Source organism: Eschrichtius robustus, chromosome 6 (assembly GCF_028021215.1).
Source record: "Eschrichtius robustus isolate mEscRob2 chromosome 6, mEscRob2.pri, whole genome shotgun sequence".
Lineage (NCBI taxonomy): Eukaryota > Metazoa > Chordata > Mammalia > Artiodactyla > Eschrichtiidae > Eschrichtius > Eschrichtius robustus.
The window spans coordinates 67,160,924-67,187,767 of NC_090829.1; the positions used below are offsets into that span (position 1 = coordinate 67,160,924).

Consider the following 26,844-nt stretch of genomic DNA (forward strand, 5'->3'; position numbering starts at 1 on the left):
TTCTCTCTTAAGCTGAACTTACGGTTACTTAGAGGCATTTCCCTCTGTTGACCTGCCTGTTAAAATGGTGAGCCTGAAGTCAGAATTCTCATAATAGTTCTTAGTCTGATTTAAAACTCTTTACGAAGAGTTTTTCATTCCAACTGTCTTAACTAGTCATGCTTCCCTTCAAAGGACCCATTTTCTATCCCTTTATCATGTGTGTGTGTCTGTTTTCTAGACATTTACCCAGTCCTCCACATCCTTTTAAAATGTGAGCTCCACTCTAAACAATGTAGCAAGAAGCCTATGATGATTGAGCTTGAAAGATGGAAAACTTTGGTCTAACTTAGTAACTGATTAAAATAAGCAGATACGTATTATGAGGTTATCACTATGACTTTAATAATCTGCCTAATCTTGCCTAGAACACATGGTCTAGATTTATGTTGTTTTCAAGATATTTCTTTTAAAAAAATACATCCTGTTTTCTTTCTCGGTTCCTTTTCACCCTCCCAGGACTCTCATCAACCTGCACCTCACTTTATTTAATTTCTATGGCAGAAGTATAGGGTCAAGAAGGATATAGTTGGAAGGGACCTCAGAGATAGGCAGGTGTACTTTTTATTCTAAGACAAGTTTGCTCTGAGAATTTGGGCAGTTCATGTGTCTTTTGTGGGCCTCTGTTTCTACCTTCATAATATATCTCCAAGATTTTGGTCAGTTCTGATACTGTTTAATGCTCTGACAATTCCTATGACATAGAGAATCTGGTAAAGTATAAGAAGGTGCTGAGAAATTCTCTTTTAAATTGAATATGAAGACGACATAGGTCCAGATAGAACATTTGAACCTGAAAATTAAGCTGTGAAGTAGAATTTGATCATCGAGTCTCCATCAACCTAGACTTCTTTGCTGATCACTTAAAACTTCATTGTGAGCTTTTGTCTCATACATTATGACCTTTAAAGGTAGAAAAGATCTTGGTGACGATCCTTTTTACTTGACAGGTATTTCATTTTTTTTTGAAGGCCAGTGAGTTTCTCAGTCCTGGCTGCACATTAGCATTATCTGGGTTTTAAAGGAATACGGGCATCTGATCCCTTCTCCCCATTCCTTTTCCCCATCCCTGAGATTCTGAATGCATTGGTATGAGATAGGGTTTGGGCATCGGCATTTTTAGATAAGATTCCTTGGTGATTCTAGTACCTAGCCAATGTTTAGAACTCTTAGATGGAGTTAATAATGATTTATGAGACTTATAATTTTAATAAGGATATAGACGACATATATCTTCAGATGTGTACACCCAGAAGGATGAGAGAAGTAGAGATGTTTCTATATGACATGCCATTGAACCTTTCCAATTCTATGGGGTCCAAAGTAGGAATACTATGACACTTTGCTTAATGCAGTGGTTCTCAAAGTGTGGTCACCAGGAGCACCAGCATCACCTGGGGATTTATTAGGAACGCAAATTATCAGACCCTGACCCAGACCTACTGAATCAGAGCTTCTGGGGGTGGGACCCAGCAATCTGTGTTTTAACGAGACCTTCCAGCGATCCTAGTGAGCTCTAAAGTTTCAGAACCATCAGCAGCATAGAGAGTTGTTGTGGGAGTAAGAGGTAGCCTAGGAGAATCTTAGCTCAGTGCCTGGTGCATGGTGAGAGTCCAAAAAACAGAGTATTCCAAAGATAGTGTGTTTGACTTCTTGGTAGCCTGAATATGGCTGGGAGCTAGACTTGACAGCTGTTAGCTACTCTTCCAACTCTAAGACTGTTACTTTTCTAAAATTTATTTTATTGAAGTATAGTTGATTTACAATGTGTTAATTTCTGCTGTATAGCACAGTAATTCAGTCATACATATATGTGCATTCTTTTTCATATTCTTTTCCACTATGGTTTATCATAGGATATTGAATATAGTTCCCTGTGTTATACAGTAGGACCTTGTTGTTTATCCATTCTATATATAATAGTTTGCATCTGCTAATCGTAAACTCCCAATCCATCCCTACCCCACCTCCCCCTCCCTCTTGGCAACCACAAATCTGTTCTCTGTGTAAGACTGTTATTTATAAGGCAAATGGAGCTCAACTGAACAATCTCAAAGGTGTATCAGAACAATCAGTCCAAGTCACCATCCTTCCACTGTGAGATTTAGACTGTTTCTTTTCTGAAGACCTAAGTTGTGATGTTTTGGTACTATCCAACAGTGACTCACTGAGTGGTAGAGACTATACTCTACCACTAAGTGTTGAACAGCTGAAATGCAAGGAAAAACTATTTATCCATAGAGGAGGACAGTTCCCCAACACGTCTAAAACATTATTGCTAAAAGGAAAAGGGCACATAGAGAAATTTGTTTTAGAAAATGAAGATTTCCTTTTCTTAATAGAATTTCTTGCAAAGAATATTTAAAAAGATTCCATACCAAGAACCGAAGAAGCGATGTTAGATTTCCTAGTATCCTAAAGCCTGGATAGTGTATGGCTTTCCAAATTGGATGTTTCTTATTCCAGTTTCTCCTAATCTTGTCCTGCACACTCTTTTAGCTTAGTCTTTAGTAAATCATATTCTTAGAAGTGTTTCCTTCTCAGAAATCCTTAATGGATCCTCACTGCATGCACAATAAAATTCAAACTCTATGCTAGATGTGGAACACACTTAAAAGCTTATTTTCATACTGCTTTAATTTTTATAACCTACTAGTGTTATTTTACATTCCTGTGTTTATGCTATATTGTAACTTGCTTTTTATTCTCTAGACTCTGATTTTTTTTTTTTTTTTTTTTTTTACCATTATGCCTCTATTTTCCTTTATTTCTGTCTAGCGTGAACTTACTATCTACATCATAATGTTCAGGGACAATTTAAATACTCCAGTAAAGCTTCCTTGTTACTCCAAATGAATGTAAGCTTTCCTTTATCTTAACTTCCAAAAGAGTTTGTAGAGCTTAATAAATTGCACCTTGTGTTACCTTACCTGTTTACACATTTTTTTCCTTCTCTGCTTGACTGAAAATTTATTGAGAACAAGCAACAAGTCTCATACACCTCAGTAATCCACCACTCCAAGCACCTTCCCTGTTCTGGCTAAATGTACTTGACGCGCTTCTACAGCAGCTTTATGTCACTTCTAAGCATCCCGTCTGATCCTTATTATTCTGAAAGTTAAGGATGCTAATTAAACGAGGAGAACTTAGGGAATAATTGCTGTGCAGGACAAAAGATTATGTGTCAAAGCCAATTACAAAGCAGTAAAATGCCAGCTAATGCAAATCTTCCTTGACTTACGATGGGGTTGCATCGTGAAAAACCCACTGTAAGTTGAAAATATTAAGTGGAAAATGTATTTAATACACCTAATCTACCAAACATCATAGCTTAGCCTTGCCTACCTTAAACATGCACTTACATTCAGCCTACAGTTGGGCAAAATCATGTAACACAAAGCCTATTTTATAATAAAAAGTTGGGTATATTATGTCATGTATTGGACACTGTACTGAAAGTGAAAAACAGAATGGTTGTAAGTGTATGGGTTGTTCACCCCGGCGATCTCCTGGCTGACCGGGAGCTGAGGCTGCCTGCCGAAGCCCAGCATCACAACAGTATTGCACCCCATATGATTAGCTAGCCCAGGAATAGATCAAAATTCAAAGTACGTTTTTTGTTGAGTGCCTGTTGCTTTTGCACCGTGGTAAAGTCGAGAAATTATAGGTGGAACCATCATAAGTTGGGGACTGTCTGTGTTTGTAAGAGTGCTATAGTATTGCATCCGTGTTAATTTCATGTGTGTGTTTCCTTTCCACAGGTGATTTTCTTCCACCCCCGCCTCCACCTCTAGATGATTCCAGTGCTTCTCCATCGGGCTCTGGGAACTTCCCTCCTCCACCTCCCCTTGATGACAGTGCTTTCAGGGCACAGGTAAGATCTGGGGTTGAAGTCATGTTTATAAGCCATGCTAGGAATCATGAATTCTGAGATTGTTTCTGTGATGGATAAACATTCATCCAGAGCCTACAGAGAGCTTTACACCTCACAAAGCACTAAGGCATTTTAATGCCAGCTGCCCAGCTCAAGCTTCCCGGAGTTCTGCTGGCTTGCCCTCTGAAGCCCTGGAAATCCTTTTACCTACTAATTTTATTTTGAAACTGAAAGTCATTCTTTAGGAATGCCATTTGAGAAGTCCACATTTTCTTGTTATCCTGGAGACACACAACCAGGCTTTTTTATTGCCTTTTTTCTCTTTCCACAGACGCTGCATTCTAAATGAGTAAGGCTGATATTTTAAGGTTCTGGCTGGTCACTGTGGGTACTAATTGGTCAGCAACATCTTTCTAGCAAAAGCAACAGCAAAATTTCTTAGGTTTTCTCTTCTGAGTGAGGTCAGGCGTGCACAGTATGGTATGTATTGACTATTTAGAAGTATTTGTGCTCCAGGGGGTGTTGATAGCAAGGTGACTCAGGGCTAGATTCAGAAGCAACAGTAAAAGTTCTCAGCCTGTGTTCATGTAGAGCCACTGGTGCCCAGCTGCCACTGTTTAGGCAGTTAAATGCCAGTTATGTCAGGAAGGAAGACTAAGTAATATTGTCATAAAATTATTGTCATATTTTTAGGGGTGATGATGTTACTATAGATATGTCAAAGAAAAAAATCCTTATTTTTTGGAGAAATGTCGGCAGGATTGGTGAATGAAGTGGAATAGTGCCTGGTATTTGCTTTAAAATCAAAAGAATCTAAAAAAGAGTGGGTATGTGTATATATATATATATGTATATATGTGTATATATACATATATATATATATATGTATATATATACATATATATATATATATGTATAACTGATTCACTTTGCTGTACACCTGAAACTAACACAACAGTGTAAATCAACTATACTCCAATAAAAAAGAATCGTAAGAGTAGGGAGCTGCTGAGTGAGAATATAGGTGAGAAAATATTAGTTATGAGTTGATAATTGTTGGGTGCATGGAGGTTTAATTCATTATTTGTTCTACCTTTGTACATGTTTAAGATTTCCCATAATAAATTTTAAAGAGGAAAAGCCATAGAAAGTAACTGCTTAAATAGTTCAGTTCATTGTGTGACTTTTTTTCTCTTAAATTTCAGGTTAGAGGAGACAAAGGTAGAAATGATTAATTCACTCAACAAATATTTCTGTGCTCTGTGTGGGCACCTTTATAGCACTACGTATTCTATATCAAAAAAGACAAACAGGGTTCTGCCCTTATGAAACTTACATGTTAGTAAGGGCTGTTCTTTGCATATTGTTTAATTTATGCAATTAAACATTTTGCTTAGTCTATCTTCTTTCTTGAATAGTTATGTAACTATTTTGTAAGCATGTAAAATCCTGAGTTCTGAAAAGTTTGCTTGACCTTGTGACAGAAGAGTTGTGTTTGATACTAGTTGAGCAGCTTATTCTTGTCACATGATCTCGACCAGGTCACCCGAAGGCCCACTTTTCTTGTAATTAAAGATAAGATAACTGTTTCTACCTCTAATAATTAAATGAAATACAGATGGATTTGAATGTACTAAACTATAATCACCTTATAGATATTTTGATGTTATAATTGTCACCATATAAAAGTAACAGCAACAAGAATAATAATAAGGCTTGCCAAGGGTTTCATTAAGAAAAATCAAACCTGGGGCTTTCATAAAATTACAAGAAGTCTTTTTCTGTATAGATCTTGTCCTGTTAACCATATCCAAGCTATGACTTTGTTTTTGAAAAGGAAGGAAATAAACAAAAAGCTTGTTGCCATGTTGGCTTATGTTCTATAAAACAGAAGGAAGAAGGATAAAAAAATAAAACAGATTTTGCCAAATGGAAAAGGGCAGATCTGGTAGGAGAGGTGTGTTGTGATTGAATATGTGGAAGATTGTTGACAAGTTCAAAAGAAAATGGGCAGGGACTTCCCTGGTGGCGCAGTGGTTAAGAATCCGCCTGCCAATGCAGGGGACACGGGTTCGAGCCCTGGTCCGGGAAGATCCCACATGCCGCGGAGCAACTAAGCCCGCGAGCCACAACTACTGAAGCCCACGTGCCTAGAGCCCATGTTCCGCAACAAGAGAAGCCACCGCAATGAGAAGCCCGCGCACCACAAGGAAGAGTAGCCCCCTCTCGCTGCAACTAGGGAAAGCCCACGTGCAGCAACAAAGACCCAACGCAGCCAAAAATAAATAAATAAAGTAAATACATTAAAAAAAAAGAAGAAGAAGAAGAAAATGGGCATGTCCTTTCCTTGTGTGGTGGTGATGTGATGTGATAGAGGCTTGGTCCCACTCTGGCCATATTTCTGGCCATATTTGCCCCAACTTTAGATTTGAGCTACGATGGAACTCAGAGTAATGTAATCACAGGAGAAAATTCTGCATGTTTTTCTCCCAGCCAATGGTGAAAACTCCTGTTGCCAAGTCCAAATTATAGCTGGTAAATGTGTGTTTTTATGTAGAAATCTGTTTATGTTTCCAGCTAGATCTTCAGGTCAGGGCCAAAAGAACCTCTATTAAGTGTGACTCTAAGAATTATAAGTTTTTCAGAGCTGAAAGGGACCTAAGAGATCATTGAGTCCAAACCTGGTGCCAGGCATCTGGTTACAGCTTTTCAAATACTTGCTGAATGAATTAATTCCCTCTCTTCACAAGTGAGGAAACTGAGACCCAAGAAGATGTGGATCCTATAGTTTCTGACAGAACTCTTTTGAGAAATCTTGACTCTTTATCTGTCCTTCCTCTCACTTTGCACGTGATTTTGCTTCAGGCCTCTCAAGACTCTGAGGTTCCGATGAGGGGGTAACATGCTTTTGTTTGGAAGGACCAGGTGTTGTTGGAGTTTTGCTTGTCTCTGAATTTCTGCTGCATGCTGTAAACTTTTTTCTTTTTCCTTTGCAAAAGGCAAATATTTAGTGTCAAGAATTCTTGTTTTGAGAATTCTCATTTTTGTGGGAAAAGATGAATCTTGGAAAATCAATGAGAGATTTTCTCTTCTGTCAGTATCGGTTCGAGCATAGTGGCTGTAAGGTTTGGGGTGACCATTTAGCAGTCACTTCATTCATTCATTTGTTATTCATTCATTCATGATACGTTGAATAACTTCTATAGGTCAGACACATACGCTGGGGTTTATAGCCTTAGAACTTGTCATCATGGGTCTAGTGCCCTGAGTCTCAATGTTGGAACTGTTAGCTTTGTTTGATCTCATGCCACAGTTGGTAATTCCTTTCTATTTCAGCCAGCCAATGGGCAGGCATATAGCATCGTTTAGAGAAGTTTTAGAGAGGGAGAATATGTCATAGAATTTCAGGTTTGCAAGGGAATTAGAGATCATAACTCAAGTGCCTTTTCTGTCATTTGACTCTCCTAATTTTTTTTCAATTTAACAAAATGTTTATGGGTGACTGCTACAGCTGAGGCAATGTTGAAGGCCAAGGAATAGATCAGATACAACCTCCGATTCAAGCTTGGAAGATGCATATATACCCAACTTCTAAATTAAGGTGTTTCGTAGTAAATTATTCCTTAGTCATCATGCTTTGATCGGAAGCACAATCTTAGTCCTATATTGAGGTAGAGGGTGGGGGAAATAAATTAACTATGTCTAGAGACATGCAAGAAGGATTCTTGGAAACAATTTCAATTGAACTGAACTTTGATGGCTAATTAAGATCTTAATTTTCAAATGGGGGAATGGAATTTTAGGCAATAAAGCAACAAGTATAAGAATACAGAATATTCTGAAGAATGTTCTGAAATCATTACAGGTATTTGTTATTATTGAAATATAAGGTTGAGATCCCCAGGTCTGTTGTTGGGTGCCAAGTGGTGCTTTTAACACACCATCAGACAAAACGTGTTGCCCTTGTGGGAAGCCCTATGCAAATAGCTCTGAGTTGTCTGGTAGACTTCCTTGAGCTCCTCAGGGATTTACCTGCTGATACCTGATGGCTTTGAGTTCAGGTGCCCGATATTTAACTTCCTCTTTTTATGACATGTTTGCTTGACTTTTTCTTCATGACCACCAGCTGACATCTCCTCACTCTACCTCACTCTTTGTGACCCAGAGCGTGGCTTGCTTTTATGTGTCTGTTCTCCTGGGCTTTTACCTTTCCAGTTCCCATCACCTCTTCCATTCCTTCAGGCAGATGGCTGCCTTTGCTAGGGTAACTCCAGCCCCTCCACCTCAGAAAACAGACTGTTTCATCCATTGCTGGTTACTCCAGGTATTACAAATGTCTTTCTCTTATTGAACTGAAATTTGTCCCTTTATGATTTCCTCATACTGATTTTCTTCCTACCCTCTTAGAAAATGATGTGCATTCAAAGGAACTGTCTGGCCAGGAGAGAGAGAGGTGGTGTCTCTCTCAAGGGGGTGAGCCATAAAACTCCTGAAAGAGGTCACTTTTCTGAGGAGAGCATGAAAACAGTGTCATGTGAGCTACTCACTGAACTTGGGGAAATGCCCAGAGTTTGTTGAAAAGAGAAGGAAGAAGAGGGACTTCTTTTTTTTAATTTTTAATTTTTAAAAATTCATTTTATTGGAGTATAGTTGATTTGGAGTATAGTTGATTTACAATGTTGTGTTAATTTCTGCTGTACAGTGAAGTGATTCAGTTATGTATATGTTCTTTTTCATATTATTTTCCATTATGGTTTATCACAGGATATTGAATAGAGTTCCCTGTGCTATAAGGTAGGACCTTGTTGTTTATCCATTCTATATATATTAGTTTGCATCTGCTAATCCCAAACTCCCAATCCATCCCTCCCTCCCCTTTCCCCCAACCTTCCTTGGCAACCACAGGTCTGTACTCTATGTCTATGAGTCTGTTTCTGGAGAAACTTCTAAATCCTTTATTGTCTTGTCTTAAAGTCAGGGTCCAAAAGTTTGTGGGCTAAGTCGTTTCTACTCTTGTGAAAACAATTTCAAAGCTCATAGATGTGTAGGGTGAATGGTGGATTGTAGTCATTTATCTACTTACTCATTTTATGTATTTCATTTATCAATAATAGCTTAAAAATCTATTGATGTTTCAGTAGAACTGGAACTGAAATCTGTGTCCTGTGACCCTTAGTCTAGTGCTATCATGATGACAGGTACGGAATGACAGAATTTTACTTGTAGACGTAGAGAACTCAGGCCCTCAGCCATGGGCACATTCATTCATGAGCTCACAGAAATAGGCAGCAGGCCTTGCTTCCTATGGTTTGGACATACCCTACCATAGAAGTCATCCCTTCTGCTACCTGGTAGTGGGGTGAGGAAGGAAGAGGCTGGGTGAAAAAGGAGATCCAGTCTACAGAAATTAAGAGCAGAGATGCAGTATTGCCAGAGCAAAACCAAAATGCTCAGCAAAAGCTTTAATCCACTCTGAAGTGCTTATCCTTCCTTTGTAGTGAGGATATAAGAATATCTTGATCCATGAAAACATACCAGAGGAGTGACCGTGATGCTTATTTCTTCCTGGCCCTTTGCCTTGTTCCTTTGGGTCTTGTGTTAGCGAGGGGCCCTAGTTGATTTGTAGGGTTGTTTGTGACCCTGGCAACAACAGTAGCAGCAGCAGCTTGCTTCATGATTATCTCCTCCTTTTACGGTCCACACATGTAGAGGAGTGTATGTTTAGCAGGGCTGGTGGGTTCTTAGGCATGTCACAGCCTCCGGGCAGTGTGACTTTCTAGAAGCGAATGTCGGAGTTTTCCTGTTTGCCTTTCGCTCTGAATCATCCTCCGATTGGGTATTCAGATGAGAAATGAGATATTTTTGGTGTCTAGACTTATAAAAACTTCTTTGAAAGTAGCAGGCCACAGCCGATAGGGAGTATTCCAGTGTTTCATTTAGTAATTTGACCCTTTTTCATGAATGTCACAGTTTCTCTTCCTTGTTTTTTAAGAATCTATTTTAAAAGGTAAACCCTTTCCCAGGGATCGATAGTGGAGTATGTGTACACACGCATGCTCATTCACCCATATCAACTCAATTACCACTGCTGCTACTCTTTTGAAATAATCTAGGACACATGCATGTATTCTGCAGTGAAAGTTTGGCTGATTGCTGGGCAAGAAAAGTCTTAGGGGGAAATAGGTTGCGGTCAGTTCTGTTGTGTGTTGAGATAACCGGTGAGGTTAGATTTGCTTTAGCTCCTGAGTTTCTTTATTGGGAGTAATTTACAATATTTGCATATTTCAGAAAATTTCCTGTGCCCAAATTAAGTGAAACTTAAGTTGGTTCTTTCTGAGTCAGTGGAAGTTTTTATCCCATTTTGTCTTTCCCATCAAGAATCTTAGTGATTCCTTCAAAGCTGAAATACATTTATTTTTTTTTTGTACAGCTAAAAAGTAATGCATGATTTTTCTTAGTAATGTAAGTAAATCAAACAATATGGAGTAAATATTTTCAAACATGTTTCTCTATCAAGGAAAAATTATGATATGCATATGTGCCCTACTCCCAATATATATACCATATGAAATTTGAGCATTCCTTTTCCTGCCTCATCTAAAGTATTATTAACACAGTTTGGAGAATGTGTTGCAATATTTTAAACTTTATAACACCTCTTTTTAAAAAATTATTTCTCACATTAAATTGTACCATCACATTATTAATAAACTATAGCTTTTGTTTATTGCATTGTTTCTTGTTTGTTTGCTATTTCTTTTTCTTGAATTCATCATACTGGCTCTTTTTTGTCCTTTTTTTTTTTTTTTTTAATTCCTCCTACAGTACTTTATAAAATATTTATTTATTTATTTACTTACTTATTTGTTTATTTATTTGGGAAAGGCTACATGGATGATATATTTTCTAAGTCCTTGTATATCTGAAAATGACTTTTTTTTTGGTTTCATTGTTAAGTAAAAGTTTGGCTGCAAGTAGAATTCTAGGGTCAAATTTTCTTTACCTCAATACTCAACAAAGATTTCTATGTTATTACTTTGTATCGTTCAGTCTTTAGTGTTACAGATGAGAAATCTGATGCCAGTCTGATTCTTTTTCCAATTTAGTAACTTTTTCTTGTTTGATCTGTAAGCTTTGTTTGGGGGATTCAGCAATTTTACTACACTGTTTCTAGATACAGCTTCCCTCACCCTCACCCCAATATTTCTACTCAGCATTCAGTGAATCTGTTTGATCTGAGGAGTCAAGTTTTTATTTAGCTAAGGGGGATTTTCTTGTGATGTTGGGAAAATGAGTTTTAATTTTTCATTTGCCGTTTTCTCCCTTATGGAACTCCTATTTTATGGTTTTGGATTTTTTTCCCCCATTCTTCATATTGGTATTCTTTTTCAATAGTTCTGCCATATGGAAGAATCCCTATTGCTTGCTTCCTTTCTTTATTTTTAATTTTGTGGTGATGATGTACTCTCAAATTATAAATGCTATATACACCTGAGTTTAGGGAGAAAATGTGCTTTGGGGCCGCTCTGAATCTGCTGTTCTGGTAGACTTAGCTCGCTTGTACTCCAAACTTTATCTTTTATCTATATCAGAAACCATACAGTCCTTTACTTGCCACTTTTTTTTTTTAATTGGAGTATAATTGCTTTACAAAGTTGTGTTAGTTTCTGCTGTACAATGAAGTGATTAAACAGACCAATCACAAGTAATGAAATTGAAACTATAATTAAAAATCTTGCAGCAAACAAAAGTCCAGGATCAGATGGCTTCACAGGCAAATTCTATCAAACATTTAGAGAAGAGCTAACACTTGTCCTTCTCAAACTCTTCCAAAAAATTGCAGAGGGAGGAACGCTCCCAAACTCGTTCAATGAGGCCACCATCACCCTGATACCAAAACCAGACAAAGATATCACAAAAAAAGAAAATTACAGACCAATTATCACTGATGAACATAGACGCAAAAATCCTCAACAAAATACTAGCAAACAGAGTCCAGCAGCACATTAAAAGGATCATACACCACGATCAAGTGGGATTTACCCCAGGGATGCAAGGATTCTTCAATATACGCAAATCAATCAATGTGATACACCATATTAACAAATTGAAGAATAAAAACCATATGATCATCTCAATAGATGCAGAAAAAGCTTTTGACAAAATTCAACACCCATTTATGAGAAAAACTCTCCAGAAAGTGGGCATAGAGGGAACCTACCTCAACATATAGTCCTTTAAATATCAGGTCAGCCACAGGGTGTGTGCATCCGGTCGTCACTGTGTGGGAGGCCAGGGAACGGGTTTCCCTTAGATACACATGCCAAGAGCAGAACAAGAAGCATCAAGGCTATTTATTAGTTGTGAAGGTCCCTTGGCGGGTAGCAAAGCCCCTGTTTTACATGCTGTACATATATGCCCAGTGAGGGCAGCAGTAGGCTGTGGCCAGCCCTTCTGCAGGGTGTTCTCTGCTTGAGTTCTCAGTTTCCTCCCTCACTTTTTCCTCATTCATGCCTTTCTATGACTATGTCACCAGGAGTGTCAGGGATAGTGGCAAAGTACCTTTTATTAGAAGGAATGAACTCATTAAGTGATTTCACTGCTGTTTTGACTGGCTTTCAGTATGTACCCCAAACTTTCTTTTCTAAGAGGCTCCACCACCCCCTCACCTTTTTTGTCGAGGCAGTTTGAAGTCAGCTCAGATATTGCTATCTTTTGCTATTTATCTCAGGCTCACGCTGCTGCCCTTGAGGGCGCCACCACAGAAAAGCCCTCCCTGATTGCATCATCTAGGCCAAGTAAAACTTCAGGGACAACATAGTATGATGGTGAACACTGTAAGTGCTGATCCAGACTACCTGGGGTCACACGTGGCTCCCCACTCACTAGCTATGTGACTATGATCATGTTATTTAACCTTTTCATGCCCCTGTTTGCTTATCTGTAGAATGGGAATAATTGTTGTACCTACCTCTTTGGGTTGTTGTGAGGTTACATAGAGAATATCATATGAGCCTGCCATAGCTTAGAGCTTAGTAAATGTTAACCATTGATGCTATTATGGTTACACTGTTCTGGGTTAACTGGTCTCTGTGCTGAGTTCTGGCATAGTTATTGCTGTCCTTTGCTTTGTACCACACCTCCCCAAGGTTCACTAATGATGCCATCCCTTGCTCTTACATGCTTGAGGATTTTAAGGCTTTTTGCCAAAGAAATACTCCCACAAGCTCTTTCGTCAAAATGGTTGAATTAAATAATCTTAGCTCTCTTATGACTCTAAAATTCAATGCCCCAAGGTGTTATTACCAATAATAAAATATTAGCTGTTTTATAACTTCATAGTTGTTTACAAACTGCAAAATACTTTATATTATTGAATTTGATCTTCATAAGTAAGAATAGCACACATTTAATTTAACAAATACAAAAAAAGTTAAGCCTCAAAGATTTGAGGCAGCTTGTTTAGATTTCACAACAAGTTTCATGGAAGCAATGATTTATTTTTGAATGGATAAAAACAAAAACAAAATGCATTTGGGGGACTTTTAAGCCTCTTGGCTTAGTATCAAATCCTTACAAATGAGAGAAGGCAGATCATTTTAAATTCTCAAAAAGCAGCCAAAGTCATCAACAATATGTGTTTATGGCTAGTGGCCAGGGGCCACCAAGATAGCTTTCTTTGTAATTCTTTAGTGGAAATAAGCACATCTTCCATCCCAGCCTCCGGCATATTCCCTGACAATCCCCTCACCGATTGTACCATGTACTTCTTATCCATGGATTTGGTAAGGAAGCCCTATGGGCTCACAGATCCTTTGGGGTCACAGATCCTTTAGTTCCTCTGTAATTTCCGTAATCCACTCAACATGAGCACAAAACAACTTGATCCGAAAGAAGGGGTAAAAGTGGGCATAGAGGGTGCCAAAACCAAAAACCAAGGGCATTAACTCATATTTTATTTTTGAAACTCTAATGTTTTAGGGAGATTTTCTGTGCATAGCTAATTTGGGTTGATCCATTCAAAAGTCAGGTATTTAAAACTGAAAATATATTACTGCATGCAGTACTTATATGAATCCTTGAGGGGTTAAGCTATTATTATCATTATTTTATCATTAACTTTTGTGAGTTTGACCTGTCCAAGGCTCCTACCCTGTAAATTCCATAAATTCCAAAATTGACATTGTTTTGTTGTTTTGTTTTTAATGAAAGACTTTCATACACTTTATCTCACTTGAGCCGTTAAATAACTTATGAAGGGGAAGGGTAGGGATAATTCTCCACCTTGTGCTAGTGAAGAGACTGAGGCTCAGAGAGTTAGGTAATAGTCCAGGTTTCCATAGTATTAGGTGTCTTGGGGCAGGAACGAGACCCTACCTTTTTCTGAGTCATGCCAGTCCATTTCTTTCTCTTTTGGCAGCACTGCTTTATTGTTACTCTTCCTTTATACTGTTTTTCAATGAAGGACACAAAACACCAATTGTCATGTTCCTCTCCAAGTAATTTCATTAATTGGTAGCCCATGCTTTTATGAGTTTGGTTGTAAAATCCTCTATTGCAATATTGTCTTTAGCCTTTTTAAAACTGTCTGCATCTTTACAGATTGGAAGATTGTACTTTGACATTAAAATACAGGAAAGTTGCTTGTAGACCTTTAAAATGGAATTTTTTCCAAATTTTTTGTTTGTTTTTATATTTATTTCGTCAGTAAACTTCAGTAAAGATGTCAATTTTTATTACTGTAGAAAAAAGTAAAATTGGCAATACCTGGTGTAAAGAAGGAGAGAGAGAGAGAGAGAGAGAGAGAGAGAGGGAGAGAGGGAGAGAGGGAGAGCAAGAGCCAGAGCCCAGACACGCCCTCCTTTCCCCATAGTTTGTTTCATTCCCTTTAGTGCTTAAAGGAGTCTGTGCCTATCCTAAAACCACCTTCTGTTTTGACCTGTAGATGACACATCCATATGATATGTGATTTGGGGAGGATCATCTCTAAGAGCCAGATCTCTCAATTTTTCAGTCATAGAACTAGAATGATAATTCTATTTCTCTCATCTTCTGGGTTTTTTTTTTTTTTTTTTGGACAGTCAGATGAAAATAACCCATTTGATAGCACTTTCTGAATCAGTAATTAAAGGATTTACCTTAAAATATGTATTTTTCATAACATTATTTTAGCATCCTTGAGCTTTAATTCTTTCTATTAGAAATTATATATTTGGAGCAATGATTAACTGAATGGCCTTCAATGGTATATTTGATGTATGATGTGTATTGAAAAGAGCATGGCAAACCATCCCCTGAACACAGATTTAAGGATTCACGTCATATGTGCCCTTGAGAGTCAGGGTCCTGACTTCAGAAAACCTGTCTCAGAACTGCACAGAGGACCTGGCTGGCTCAGACTCAGGTATTCCATTGAGAGATGATCAAACAATTAAATTAAAAATAACAGCAACCAGAAGAATATTTCACTGTGCATATTCAGGGAACTTCATCATTTTTATTATCATTTTAAATCAAGCCATTTTGTAACTTGAAATGTGCCTATTGTATTGTTTTCATTTCCTTTTAGCTCATTGAAAGCCATACCGTGTCACTTTAGTATTTCTTTTCTGACCCAGTGGGGACAGAAACCAGTTTTCGGGCATGGCAACTACTACAGAAAACTATTTCCGCAGTTACAGATTCAGCAAATGAGGCTGTCTCCCCTCCCCTCCACCATGTTTCTCTCCGATTTTAAGTTACAGTCCTACCATGAACTTAAGTCATTTCAACTCTATTGAAATGGCTCTTGCATGCATCTGCTACCACCTACCACCTACCCCCACCCCCACCCAATCCCTGATTCGCTAATGACTGTTATTTTTCTGAGACGTTCTTCTAACTCTGTCGGGCAAGGAACACTCTTGATGACTTGAACCTCCTTGCTTCCTCCTTCAATTTTCATTAAAAAGAACCTCCTTGGGGGACTTCCCTGGTGGCGCAGTGGTTAAGACTCCATGCTCCCAATGCAGGGAGCCCAGGTTCGATACCTGGTCAGGGAACTAGATCCCACATGTGTGTTGCAACTAAGGAGCCCACGAGCCACAACTAAGGAGCCCGCCTGCTGCAACTAAGACCCAGTGCAAATAAATACATAAATATTAAAAAAAAAAAAAAAAAGAACCTCCTTGGTTCCTTTGCTAGATCTGCAACTATTCCTTTTCTTTCTTAGAACTCCCTTTTTCTTTTTTTCTGTCCCTAATTTTTTAGGTGCCCACTCAGTGTTCTCCCTTTTGACCTTCTGTCTTCTCTCAGTAGAAGTCACAACTCTCACAGAGTCAGCTTCCATCCCTGTCTATTTAATGACTTGGACTGGTTACGACTCTTGGCACTGTGTCTTTCTTTGACAACTATTGTGCCATTTATCCATAGAAAATCTTTCCACAGGGAGCACCTTCACATTCAACAGGTGTACAAATTCTACTCACGTCTTCCCCCAAAACTTCCATTCTGTTAGAGGTACCACCATATTTTCTTGGCTCCCAAATTCTAAACTCTGTGGTCACTGTTGATGTGTCTTACTTTTTAAATATATCTAGCACCAACATCTGATTTTTTTTTTTTGGTTCAAAGTGACTCTCAAGTTTGCTCTAGTCTCTTCATTTTCGATGTCCTAGTTCATTCCTTCTCCATATCACAATAGACTCATTGCTTTGTGTTTTTTTTTCCCTTCCAGCTGCATTTCCCTAACTGATCAGTCTTCGAAAAATGTTATTTTCCTTCTATGGCTTTTTTTGACTGTCACACTAAATTTCTTCTCTTAGTTGATTTTCAGAGTACTCCAAGACCTACCTCATCCTTTAAAGTACACCTTATCTCCCACTGTGCTCTTTTCATCTTTGCTCTTGCGAGGCTGATGGCGTCACTGTCAGTTTCCCATGTGAGTTAATTCTCCTTGTGTCTTTCTTGGTGCCTGAAGTATCCTCAGCTCTCAGCTGATCAGGAATCCTCCCCATTTTTTAAAAGCCTGATTCGTACCCTCTGACACCGCCAGATGTGTCGTCCCCATCTCTCCCTTCTTTGCATCCTGACTCTATTGACTGGGTGGTGTGGTGCAGTGACATGAACCTAGGGTTTAGTGCCAGGAAGCTCTGCTCTATTGCTTACCAGTTGTGTTACCAGTTATCTTCACATGCAAAATGGGAATGATCACTTAGAAAGTTATTCTGAGGATTCGTTAAGGTAAAGAGTATAGAGTATCCAGTAGTATCTGGTTCATAGTAAAGGCTACAATGAATCAGTTAATGGATAAATCAGTTAATTATGTTTCATTTTGCTGCCACTGGATATATGCCTGTTTGTGGACTGATGTAATTATATCATGTGCCTCCAAACTCTATATCATAAAGCCAGAATCAAAATACGACACGGGGGAGACCTGTAGAAATCACTTGACATCACAAATCCTAGAGCCTCAGCTTCGAAAGGATCATAATCCAGTTCATCTTTCCTGTGATGAGGAAATGGGTGCCCAGATTTCTTGAGTTAACTGCCCAGGGTGACACCGTAGGAGAGGTGACCCCAACCCCCATCCCAACTGGAAGTTCTGGACTCACAGATTTGAATGCTATCTATTATTCTCTTGTCATTCCCCTTTTAGAAACTGTGTGAAGGTTGGATCACAGCTCACATTCCTGTATCACCCATAGTGTTTATCTCATTGAGGGATATTTGGTAGATATTTGTGGATTGATTGATTCATTCTTTGTCTTGGCAATAAGAATTCTCTGGAAACCTCTGTGGAGTATGTACTATATACATAGGCTTATCACCCTTTTGATGCTGTTGTAAACACTCAAAGGGTCCAAAATGTACACTTCTGTGCACTGGCTCAGCATGGTGGGGAAAGGAAACGGGAGAGGAAGTTATATTATATACATCTTGAGCAAATCAAGCTTTTCTATTTTTAGTCCTTGCTACTGTTTGGAAAGTACAACCCTGTTCATGGCAGTCTGGCATGTATCTCCTTAGTGCCATTTCAAAAAGGGAAAAAAATAAATATGGGAATTTTTTGTAGTGAAAATAGTTACTCAGTGAAATCACATAAGTTCCTTCTTTTTCTCTTGATGAAACCTCAAACCCACTAGGCACAGATTCCTCAACCTCAACTATGCATGTCAAAGGCTCATGCAGAGGAGGAGACTGGAGTCAGCAAAACCGAGGATGGCAAGATGTGCTCTGGTGCCTGAGAGACAGGGCAGAGAAGGCAGGGGGAGGGGAGGGAGACACCTCCATCAGTGGAGTCTTGGCCGGCTGCCAGATGATGCCCCTGGAGAAAGCTGAACTCTGAACTACATAGATAAAGAGACACCTAGTGTTACAGCCCTTTGCTCAAGCTGTTCCTTCTGCCTGAGTGTCTCTCTCTGCTCTCTTTCTTTCCCTGAGTGCCTTACAGCCGCTCCCCTAATTCAAATAAGTGAATTACTTCTCTTTAGCTGTTTAGGTGACAGTTTGGGGATTTTCCCAATCTGAGTCTATACTAGTTATCATTGGGGAACAATAAAGAACTTTATGAAAGAGAATAAAATTACCTGGTCTCCATTTAGATGGCTTTCTATAATATAGCAGGCCTTGACTGGTCAGAAGTGGCAATGGTAGGATGGTTTGGAGTCAACTGCAAGAGTCTCGTGAGGCAGACCAGAGCCTGAAACGGGGTGGTGGCCATGACCATGGTGAAGGGGAGCTGGAGTCCAGAGCCATTTGGAAGGAGGGGAGATGGGAAATGGAGGGGTCCAAGATGCTTTGCAGGATCCTGACTTTCTTCAGGAAAGAGATATTTGCTTTCTATCCTAGTGTTTGCCAAATAGGAAATTCCTCTGAAAAATCAGAACTCTGAGGCCAGTGTAATGTGAACTTTACTGGAGGAAATGTGGATACCACTGAGCAAAGATTACTTGTCATTAATGAGAGGGACTCCACAGTCTCCAGACAGAAACAGCTCTGCTTAGATACAATTGTGACGGTAGGGTGAGAATCATACATTGCTATAATGAATGCTAATTTGTGGATATCGCTGTATTGTTGTCATTGCTTTTCAATTGAATATGTATTAAGCTCCAACAGGGTGCTATGAATAACGACAATTTATAGTTGATTTATCAGAACACTCAGAAGACTTTATAAACGCCAGTAAATGGAAACTCACAGCACCCCTTCAAGGTGGTAAACGCTGCTGCCATTTCTGCAGAAGAGGACAAGTGAAGTGGATTGTGTTTGCTCTGTTGGCACTGTGGGTGAGAACACAGAGCTGTCGAGGGAGAGAAAAGTCTTTTCCCTGTCCCCGGGAATTGGGTTAGAATACATTAGTAAAGAGTTCTCCTTAAATGTGTTCAGAGTTGTGGGATTTTAATTAAATTGTTCCAGTTATTGTTAGCACTTGCATTAGCGCCCAACACCCAAATTCTAGGCCAGCAGATTTCAAATTGAGTGTGGGAAAGAATTAGGGGAGGGGTTGCAAAGGGCTTGTTAAATTCAGATCACTAGGCCCTGCTCCCAAAAGTTCAGATTTGGTAAATCTGGGAGGGGGCCTAAGGATTTTCCCTTTTAATGGGCATCTGAGGTGCTTCTGTCCTCAGAGGCGGCCCAGTGTCCCTTCAGAACCTCAGCCTTTTCCTTCTTGTAGGGTCTTTCTTTCACCACCAAAATCTAGCCCCATCCTGAGACCAAGACTTGTGATTTAATATCTGTAGGGCCTCCTACCATTCGCTTAGTGTAATCCTGCAATCCTCTCATTTCCAAACACCCTGTGAGCCAACACTGACAGAAGAACCTACTGTACCCTTAGCATTCTACAGGACACGTGGTTCCCAAGACCTTAGCCCACCTGGTTTTCAAAGTATCCCTGTGGGAGTTGTATTATTATTTTTCTATTTCATAGGTGGAAACTAAAACCAAGAGGGGATATGACTTGGTGAGATATCTCACTACTTTAAACCCTTTTGATTGAAATCCAAGTGGGGGCCTGGATTCCACTCTGAACAACAGTTGGGGACAGAGCATCTAGAACTGGTTTAAGTGGAATGTGTCATAAAGAAGAAAGTTCACGATGCAATAGGTGAGAGGAGGGCAGGAATGGTAGAAATGACAAATTCAGTTTTTCATTATTTCCTTGTTATTCGTCCTGGTTCTTTAATAGAGACTAGGTATTGAACCATCACTAAGTAAACAGTAGCCATTTGATTATGGCTTGACTCTGAATAGTCTACGAAAAGGAAACATTTCTCAGGAAAGCCTGAGAAGAGGCATGAGCAGAGTTGTGGAGTAGAGCAAGGCTTTTTCAGTGGAGATGAGAAAGCTGAGGCTTGAGACAGCGTCATCCCTTGCCTCCTTTGGCTTCTTTAGTTTCTGTTGGGGGTAATAACAGACTTTTCATAGCACTTGTTTATTTGTATTCCCGAGGTCGAAGGCAGAAATGTTTGTTTTCTTGCGGACTCACATTCATTCCTGATTAAGGTGAATTCAACTTTCTGCTCTGGTCCCATACTCACTTTTTATCAATGGCAACCTTTTCGTAAAAATAGGAATTCCTCCTGGGAGTGTCATTAATGTGAATTGTCTGTGCACGGCCCAAAATATATGTGATTCATACGATGTGTTTGTTCCCACATCAACACTAAGTCCCAGGTTACAATGACCCCTGACCACTCTCTTCTTTCGTCATGAGGACCATGTTTATCCTCCGGATATCTGTTCCCTGGATACCAGCCAAGCTTCTTCTATGCCTATAGGGTTTGCACACCTGCATCATCTGACCACAGCTGATCCTCTGAGTCTGATCCTCCTCTATTTTTACCTAAAAGGACACTTGTATTTGCCAAGCGCTAGTGCACATTGCAGTGTTTTCCTTCTGTATCTTTATGTTCCTGTGGCATATGTCTTAAATATTTTTCTCCCTCTAAGATCGTCTCACTTCTCACTGCATCCATGCAGCCCTCTCTGATTTTCTATTTTTTTGCTCTAGCATCTTGTGTTTCTTATACTTTAATACTTACCTGCCTGTATTCAGCCCTATAGTACGGTTATATGTGGACAAACTAACCCCTCGAATGGAATTGTAAGCCCTTGGAGGACAGAGAATTGATGATATTCCTTCTCCTTTTTTTTTTTTTTCCTTTAAAGTAATTCCTGTCCTTCATATCAATATGTAGTGAATATCTGATAAATATTTATGGAAAAGTGAATGAAAACTGTGCTAAATGGGGAGACAGAAGGCGAGAGGGAGGAACGGAGCTTGGCTTTTAACAGTAGCTGCAGCCGTGACCTAATTCATGGTAACCTAAGAGGCCCTTATACTCTCCGTTTCATGTTTGAAGGGAAGACCTTTCCCCTTTAACATTTCCAGCCTAGTGTCATGGAAAGTACAAGAGTTAGAGCTCAAGAGTTAGAGCAAAATGTTTGCGTCCCTAATTTTAATTCTTCTGTTTTCTACCAGAGTGACTTGGAAAAGTCTTTTATTCTCTGATCCTCGGTATCCTCTTTTGTAAAATAGGAATAATAGCTACCAGTCTCTATGATTGCTGGGAGAATTGGATGAGATGATATTTGTGAAAGCGCTTTTCTACACTTAGGCACTTCTCTGTTGATAATGGCAGCGTAGAGAGAGGGAGCTATGATTTTCTTTCTCCATGTTCTCAGCGGTAACTGTGTCCCAGGCTGTGTACAGTGGACTGGGTAGCTGGCCAGCAATGCTGCAGGTTCATAGGATATTTCCCAGAACTCTCTTGGAACAGAGAGTTTGACCAAGAGAAAATGATGAACAGATCTAGAATGATTATTTAGGGAACTGATGCATCTTTGATTGTTAGAAAATATGATTCCTGCCATTTTAGGTAATTTCCCCCATACTTTTTCCATTCTTAGCCTTTGAGATAAGACATGACGTGTGTTTTGCCTTTTCCCCTCCTGCCTGCTTGCTAGGATGTTGTCACTCTCACTTATCTTTTTCCATTTCCATTAGTCAGCTAGTGACTCTGAAAACAATACAACCGAATGCAGCTTCCTCTCTGAAGTTGTTATCAGTAACCCTATTTTTGAAAGGAGTGTTTCAAATTGTATCTTGTTAGTATCTGCGCTATATCTTCTGTATTGTTGACTATCAAAGTACACTCACACTAAGTAGAAACAGAGTAATTTGGTTCCAGTAAGTGGCTATAAGGGAAAAAAACAACAACAACAATGAAAAACTTTAAGCTCCTTATAATGTTAGGTAGGCTGTATTTATATGAATGTGTTAGAATAACAGAACTTTTAAACTAAAAGAAAACATAAAGATCAGGTCTAAACCCATCATTTTGCTGTTGAGAAAACACAGGCTTAGAAAGGGAAAATGATTCGCCCAGGGTCACCCTACTGAATTAAGGCAGAACCAAGACAAAATGCCTAGTTTGTTGTTTCTCTACTCTCCTTGCCTACACATTCGCCTGAGTATTCACTAAAGGGATTTCTGTGGTTGCGCTGGGTGGATAATGTGTCACTTTTCTGGGTCAACATTTCTAAATATTCAGTCATCTTCTGACATGAGCGTACTTACTAGTTTCTTAGGAGAAAATTACAATCCTGTCTTCATTTACTTGACAGTGAGTTTTGAGTGGGAGGACTGGGGCAAGGAAGCATTGATTCAGGTCTCCCTGTGCCATCCTTATCACTTGGTTGTTTGACCAGTAGTAAATCACTTACGCTCTCTGGGCCTTTGTTTCCTTTTTGGTACGATTATGATATTGTAATAGATGTTAGCTAAGGATCTTCCTGTCTTCAATGCCACTTCAATGAATCTAAGTGTCTCCATCCATTCTGGTGTCTCTCTTCTAGGAATTTCTGTAGCACTGGTTTGCACCTGTTGTGTCCATATTGCATTCTCCACCGGTTGGAGGATGGAGTCCTTGCTTAATTTTGTTGATCTTGTCCCACAAGTGAGGCTGGAAATCCTCAGACAGTGTCTGTGCTCCTCTCTTCCATAAAGTTGCCACATCTGGAAGATGGGATGAGAGTAACTTTCTGCTTATTTCATGGATTCTTAAGAAGAATAGTTGAAATAATGTATGAGATATTTGCTTTGGAGAAGATGTTTCACAGTATAAGGTGTTCAATTTTTAGACTGATTTCAGTCCCTTCACCGAATTATTATCGCTGACATCTAAATCACTTCTTTGGGGGCATTTTATTATATTTAAGTGAAAATGTTGGAATAACTGCTTAAATTCCCCTTCCAGTTCTAATATTTCATGAGCCTGAGTTACCTTTTCTATGCTAATCATCTATAATCTATTCACACGTTCCCAAACATCTCTTATCTGTAAGTCCTGGTTGATGGTGCTTAGCACACAGATTCAGAAACACAAAAGTTTAAAGGAATTTCTTACCCCTTATCTGCTTCGATGACAAGCCCCTTGGCTTTATAACTTTGGCTACTTGACATGGAATGCTTGACATGGGAACTGAACACTTTCCTTCGTTTTCAATTTTGGTAACGTTTTGAGGAGTCCTGAAAGGATTCAAGGATAAAAGGTGTGAGAATGATGAACCAATATATAATGTTACCATCACATTTCTAAGTATTTGAGTATTTGCTTCTGGTATTTCTGTTGCATTGTTGGGGAGTGTGAGGAAGTGGTTTCTGGAATTTATCATGCCCCAACCCATTGGTCCTGTGTTATCAAAATGCAAAATCAGAAAACTATCTTCCATGAGGTTTTAAAACAAAATCAATAGCAAAAATACCTGGCACGGTCTATTTTCTACTGCATGCTACAGCAGGGACCAAAAATATTTCGTCAGTCTATTTGTTTCGTAAGTTCGAATGATAATTGTTCTTTCCCCTCCCCGCTCAGATATTATTTCCTTAAGGGCAAACCAAACTCTTTTTTTCTCTACCTCTTAAAACTTCTAATACTTGTATTATTTTGTGTTAATTGTATTAGCAAAGCATTCCTGGGAAAGTTTCCATGGCACTATATGATGATATCTTTATAGCTATTTCAGTTGGCTATATCTCCTTTTTACACACACACACATACAGGCACACACAGTGCAGAAAAGGCAGCTTGGTATAGTGTTGCCAAACTATGTGTGTGGACTGACTGGCAAGGTGGCTCCCCTAAGGATCCTGTTTCTTCCTCTATAGCTCGCCCAGAAAATCAGCAGCAGTGATTTTCCAAGTATCTTTTATAGAACTGCTTCAGCAGACATTATTGGGGGCAATGGGAAAAACCCAGTGGGTGGAACCGTACGCTTCCCTGTTTGTATTTGAACCAGAGCAGCTCTGTTTTTATATGTTTTAAACAATGGGGTTCCGTGTATGATTTTATTTTCCCCGTAGGGTTCTGCTGCTTAATAAAGGTGTGCCAAGTGTCTCTTTTACTGTCAAATAATTAATCTTATTATGGTTATTTTTATGGCTCTTATTTTATCGATGGATAGATACTGTATGTATTTTCTATGTTATTATATAGCTATTCTCATACAAATTGACTTTTTAATTTTAAGGGACTACTTTAAGAGTACATTATCAATATTTATTTTATAAAGATTAGAATTCAGTAGAAATAACTCATATTGTGTGTGTGTGTGTGTGCGCGCGCTTATTTGTGTATGTTTTGCTTCTGAATAGAGCAGTGAACAAAGGGGCTGCTTGTGTGTACTTAAGCACGGACCACTTTAACCATGGCCCTGTCCTTCCTTACATCTGAGTTGGCTTAAACTCTGAGTGGGCCTAACTGGTGGGTTTGGGTCTGGTTGCGAGTGGGCAGCAAAGATAGTGGCAGGCAAACTGTGAAATGTCATTATAGACTCATGCAATGTTCGAGCTTAAAAAAAAATAAAAGAGGACCTGGCAGGTTCATACCCTTCATTTTATAGAAGTGAAAGTTGGGTTTCAGAAAGGAAAAGTGACTGCCTGTTGGTGTCACAAGTAGACCTGACCTCTTGCTGTCATCCCTGTGAATGAGTGGGTCTTGTGCTGGCTGCTTCAGTAAGGCTGACTGTGGAGCAGAGACCACTTGGGGTATTTCCATATAAAGGAGTTTATCTTAAGGATCCGTGTGGTTGAGATCTGACACCAGAAGGCTCAAGGATGGGGCCATATCTCTCTCCTTTTTATTCCCCTTTTTCTTCTTCCTTTCCTTTCTTCACTCTCTGATCCTCTTCTTTTCTATTATTTGCATTCCCATTAATCTCTTCTCTCACATAATTGCATCTTATCTTCTTACATGCTCTGATTATTAGCCATGAACATGATCCTCTTGTTTTATCACGACCACAGTTCATCTTCATGGCAGTTTTGTCACATGTTGCTTAGTTCATATTTGTAAGAGAAGGAGGTTTATTGCCTAGCTCATCTTTTTGCCACAGACCAAAGGTGAGATTCACCAGGCCGTTTGTAGATGGGCTGTCCAGCCTTGCTTTTGTGGGTCACAGTGCTGTGGAGTCCCATGGTCCAAAACATGGCTCTTTTGGCAACAAGGTCTGGGGGCAAGACTGTTTCCTTTAAAGAGATGTGGGTTGACCAAACATTATCAACTTTGGGTGAGTGTTCTAGGCCTGAAAAGGATGGGATGATAGGGAATAGGAAGGAAAAAGCTGAGGCCTGTGTCAAGCCTAGTGCTGAAGTTTTATCTTGATGTTTTTTGCTCCAAGTATGCTAGAACCATGAAAACCTCTCTTTGTTTCCTTTTGTCACCTTACTTTCTGTTTATTCATTGCCACACTCTCAGTTGCCAAACTATTGTTCTACTTTGAATTGTGAAGATGTTGTCTCTATTTTGAATGCTACAGCGTTTGCACCAAAGATGGCTTTTTATGGCACCTTTCCTCGCGGTCCTTAACCTGTAGGGTGGATGACTCTTCTTACATAATAATGAGACTTGAGTTTTAGCCTAGCTGTGCACATTAGAAAAGTTGAATTGTATTTCTATCAGCCATTGGCTAATAAGCTTCTTAGGGAAGGTTTGTTTGTTTGTTTAAATATCTGCCTCCTCCGTGTGGTTTTACAGAGTCTTAAAGAACATGAGTGTATTTGATATCACTAGGCAGATGTGAAAGTCATACTATCCAGTAGACTGTAGCGTCTTGCGGTTGGGGATCATGCCTTCCTTAGACTGCTTGCTACTTAGCACAAAGATTTTATGGAGCAATGTGGGAGAAGAGCCATTCACATGAACCAACAATGAGTTACCCTGTGAACCCTGCTGTCAGAGAGAATCAAACAAAGAAGAGTCAATTATCATATAAGCTGGGTTTTCAGTGATGCCTTCCTGGAGGAGTATATACGATGAGATAGATGGGTTTTTGGAAAGGTAAGCCCTTCAACTCAATGAGTGGGAAGAAGAATGCACAACCATGAACTAAAGCATTTTTTTTTTTTTTTTTTCTCTTTTCAACATTTTCCTCCAAATTCAATAAAGTGACATTTCTGTTAGATAAAATCGGCCATCTTTTCTGGAGTTCTTACTGCTGAATGCTGCCTGTCTCGACTCAGCATTACCGGAATCAATGTGATGAGGAGGGTCACACTATTATGTAGCATGCGGGATTATATGAAGAAGCAGTGCTACTGTTTCCATTTTATTTTGGTCCAGGTTTCTCTTACTCATTATTTGGATGGCCTCCATAACCATATAAAATATACACTGTTTACCCTCTGAAGTGTTCGTTGTGTTAGAGGTGCACTTAGAGCAGTGGTTCTCGAAGTGTGGTCCTCAGATCAGCACCGTCAGCATCACTCGGGAACTTGTTAGAAATGTAAGTTCTTGGGCCTCACCCAAGATTTACAGAATCAGAGACTCTGGAGTGGGATCCAGTAACCTGTGTTTTAACAAGCTCTCCAGGTGGTCCTCTACAGGCTAAAGTTTGAGAACTGCTCAGGCAGAATTATGTGCTTCACAGTTAATTCCTAGCAC

At 39.3% G+C, this 26,844-nt stretch overlaps 1 protein-coding gene across 11 annotated transcripts in view; it reads left to right on the forward strand.

Annotated features, from left to right (window-relative positions):
• The window catches only part of LPP (LIM domain containing preferred translocation partner in lipoma), a 684,273-nt gene that overhangs the window by 299,410 nt on the left and 358,019 nt on the right, over positions 1-26,844 (forward strand). For all 11 annotated transcript variants that reach the window (XM_068546435.1, XM_068546441.1, XM_068546442.1 and 8 more), the window contains one exon: positions 3,801-3,913. In XM_068546435.1, the coding sequence (XP_068402536.1) occupies positions 3,801-3,913 (113 nt within the window). The remainder of the gene's footprint in view (positions 1-3,800; positions 3,914-26,844) is intronic.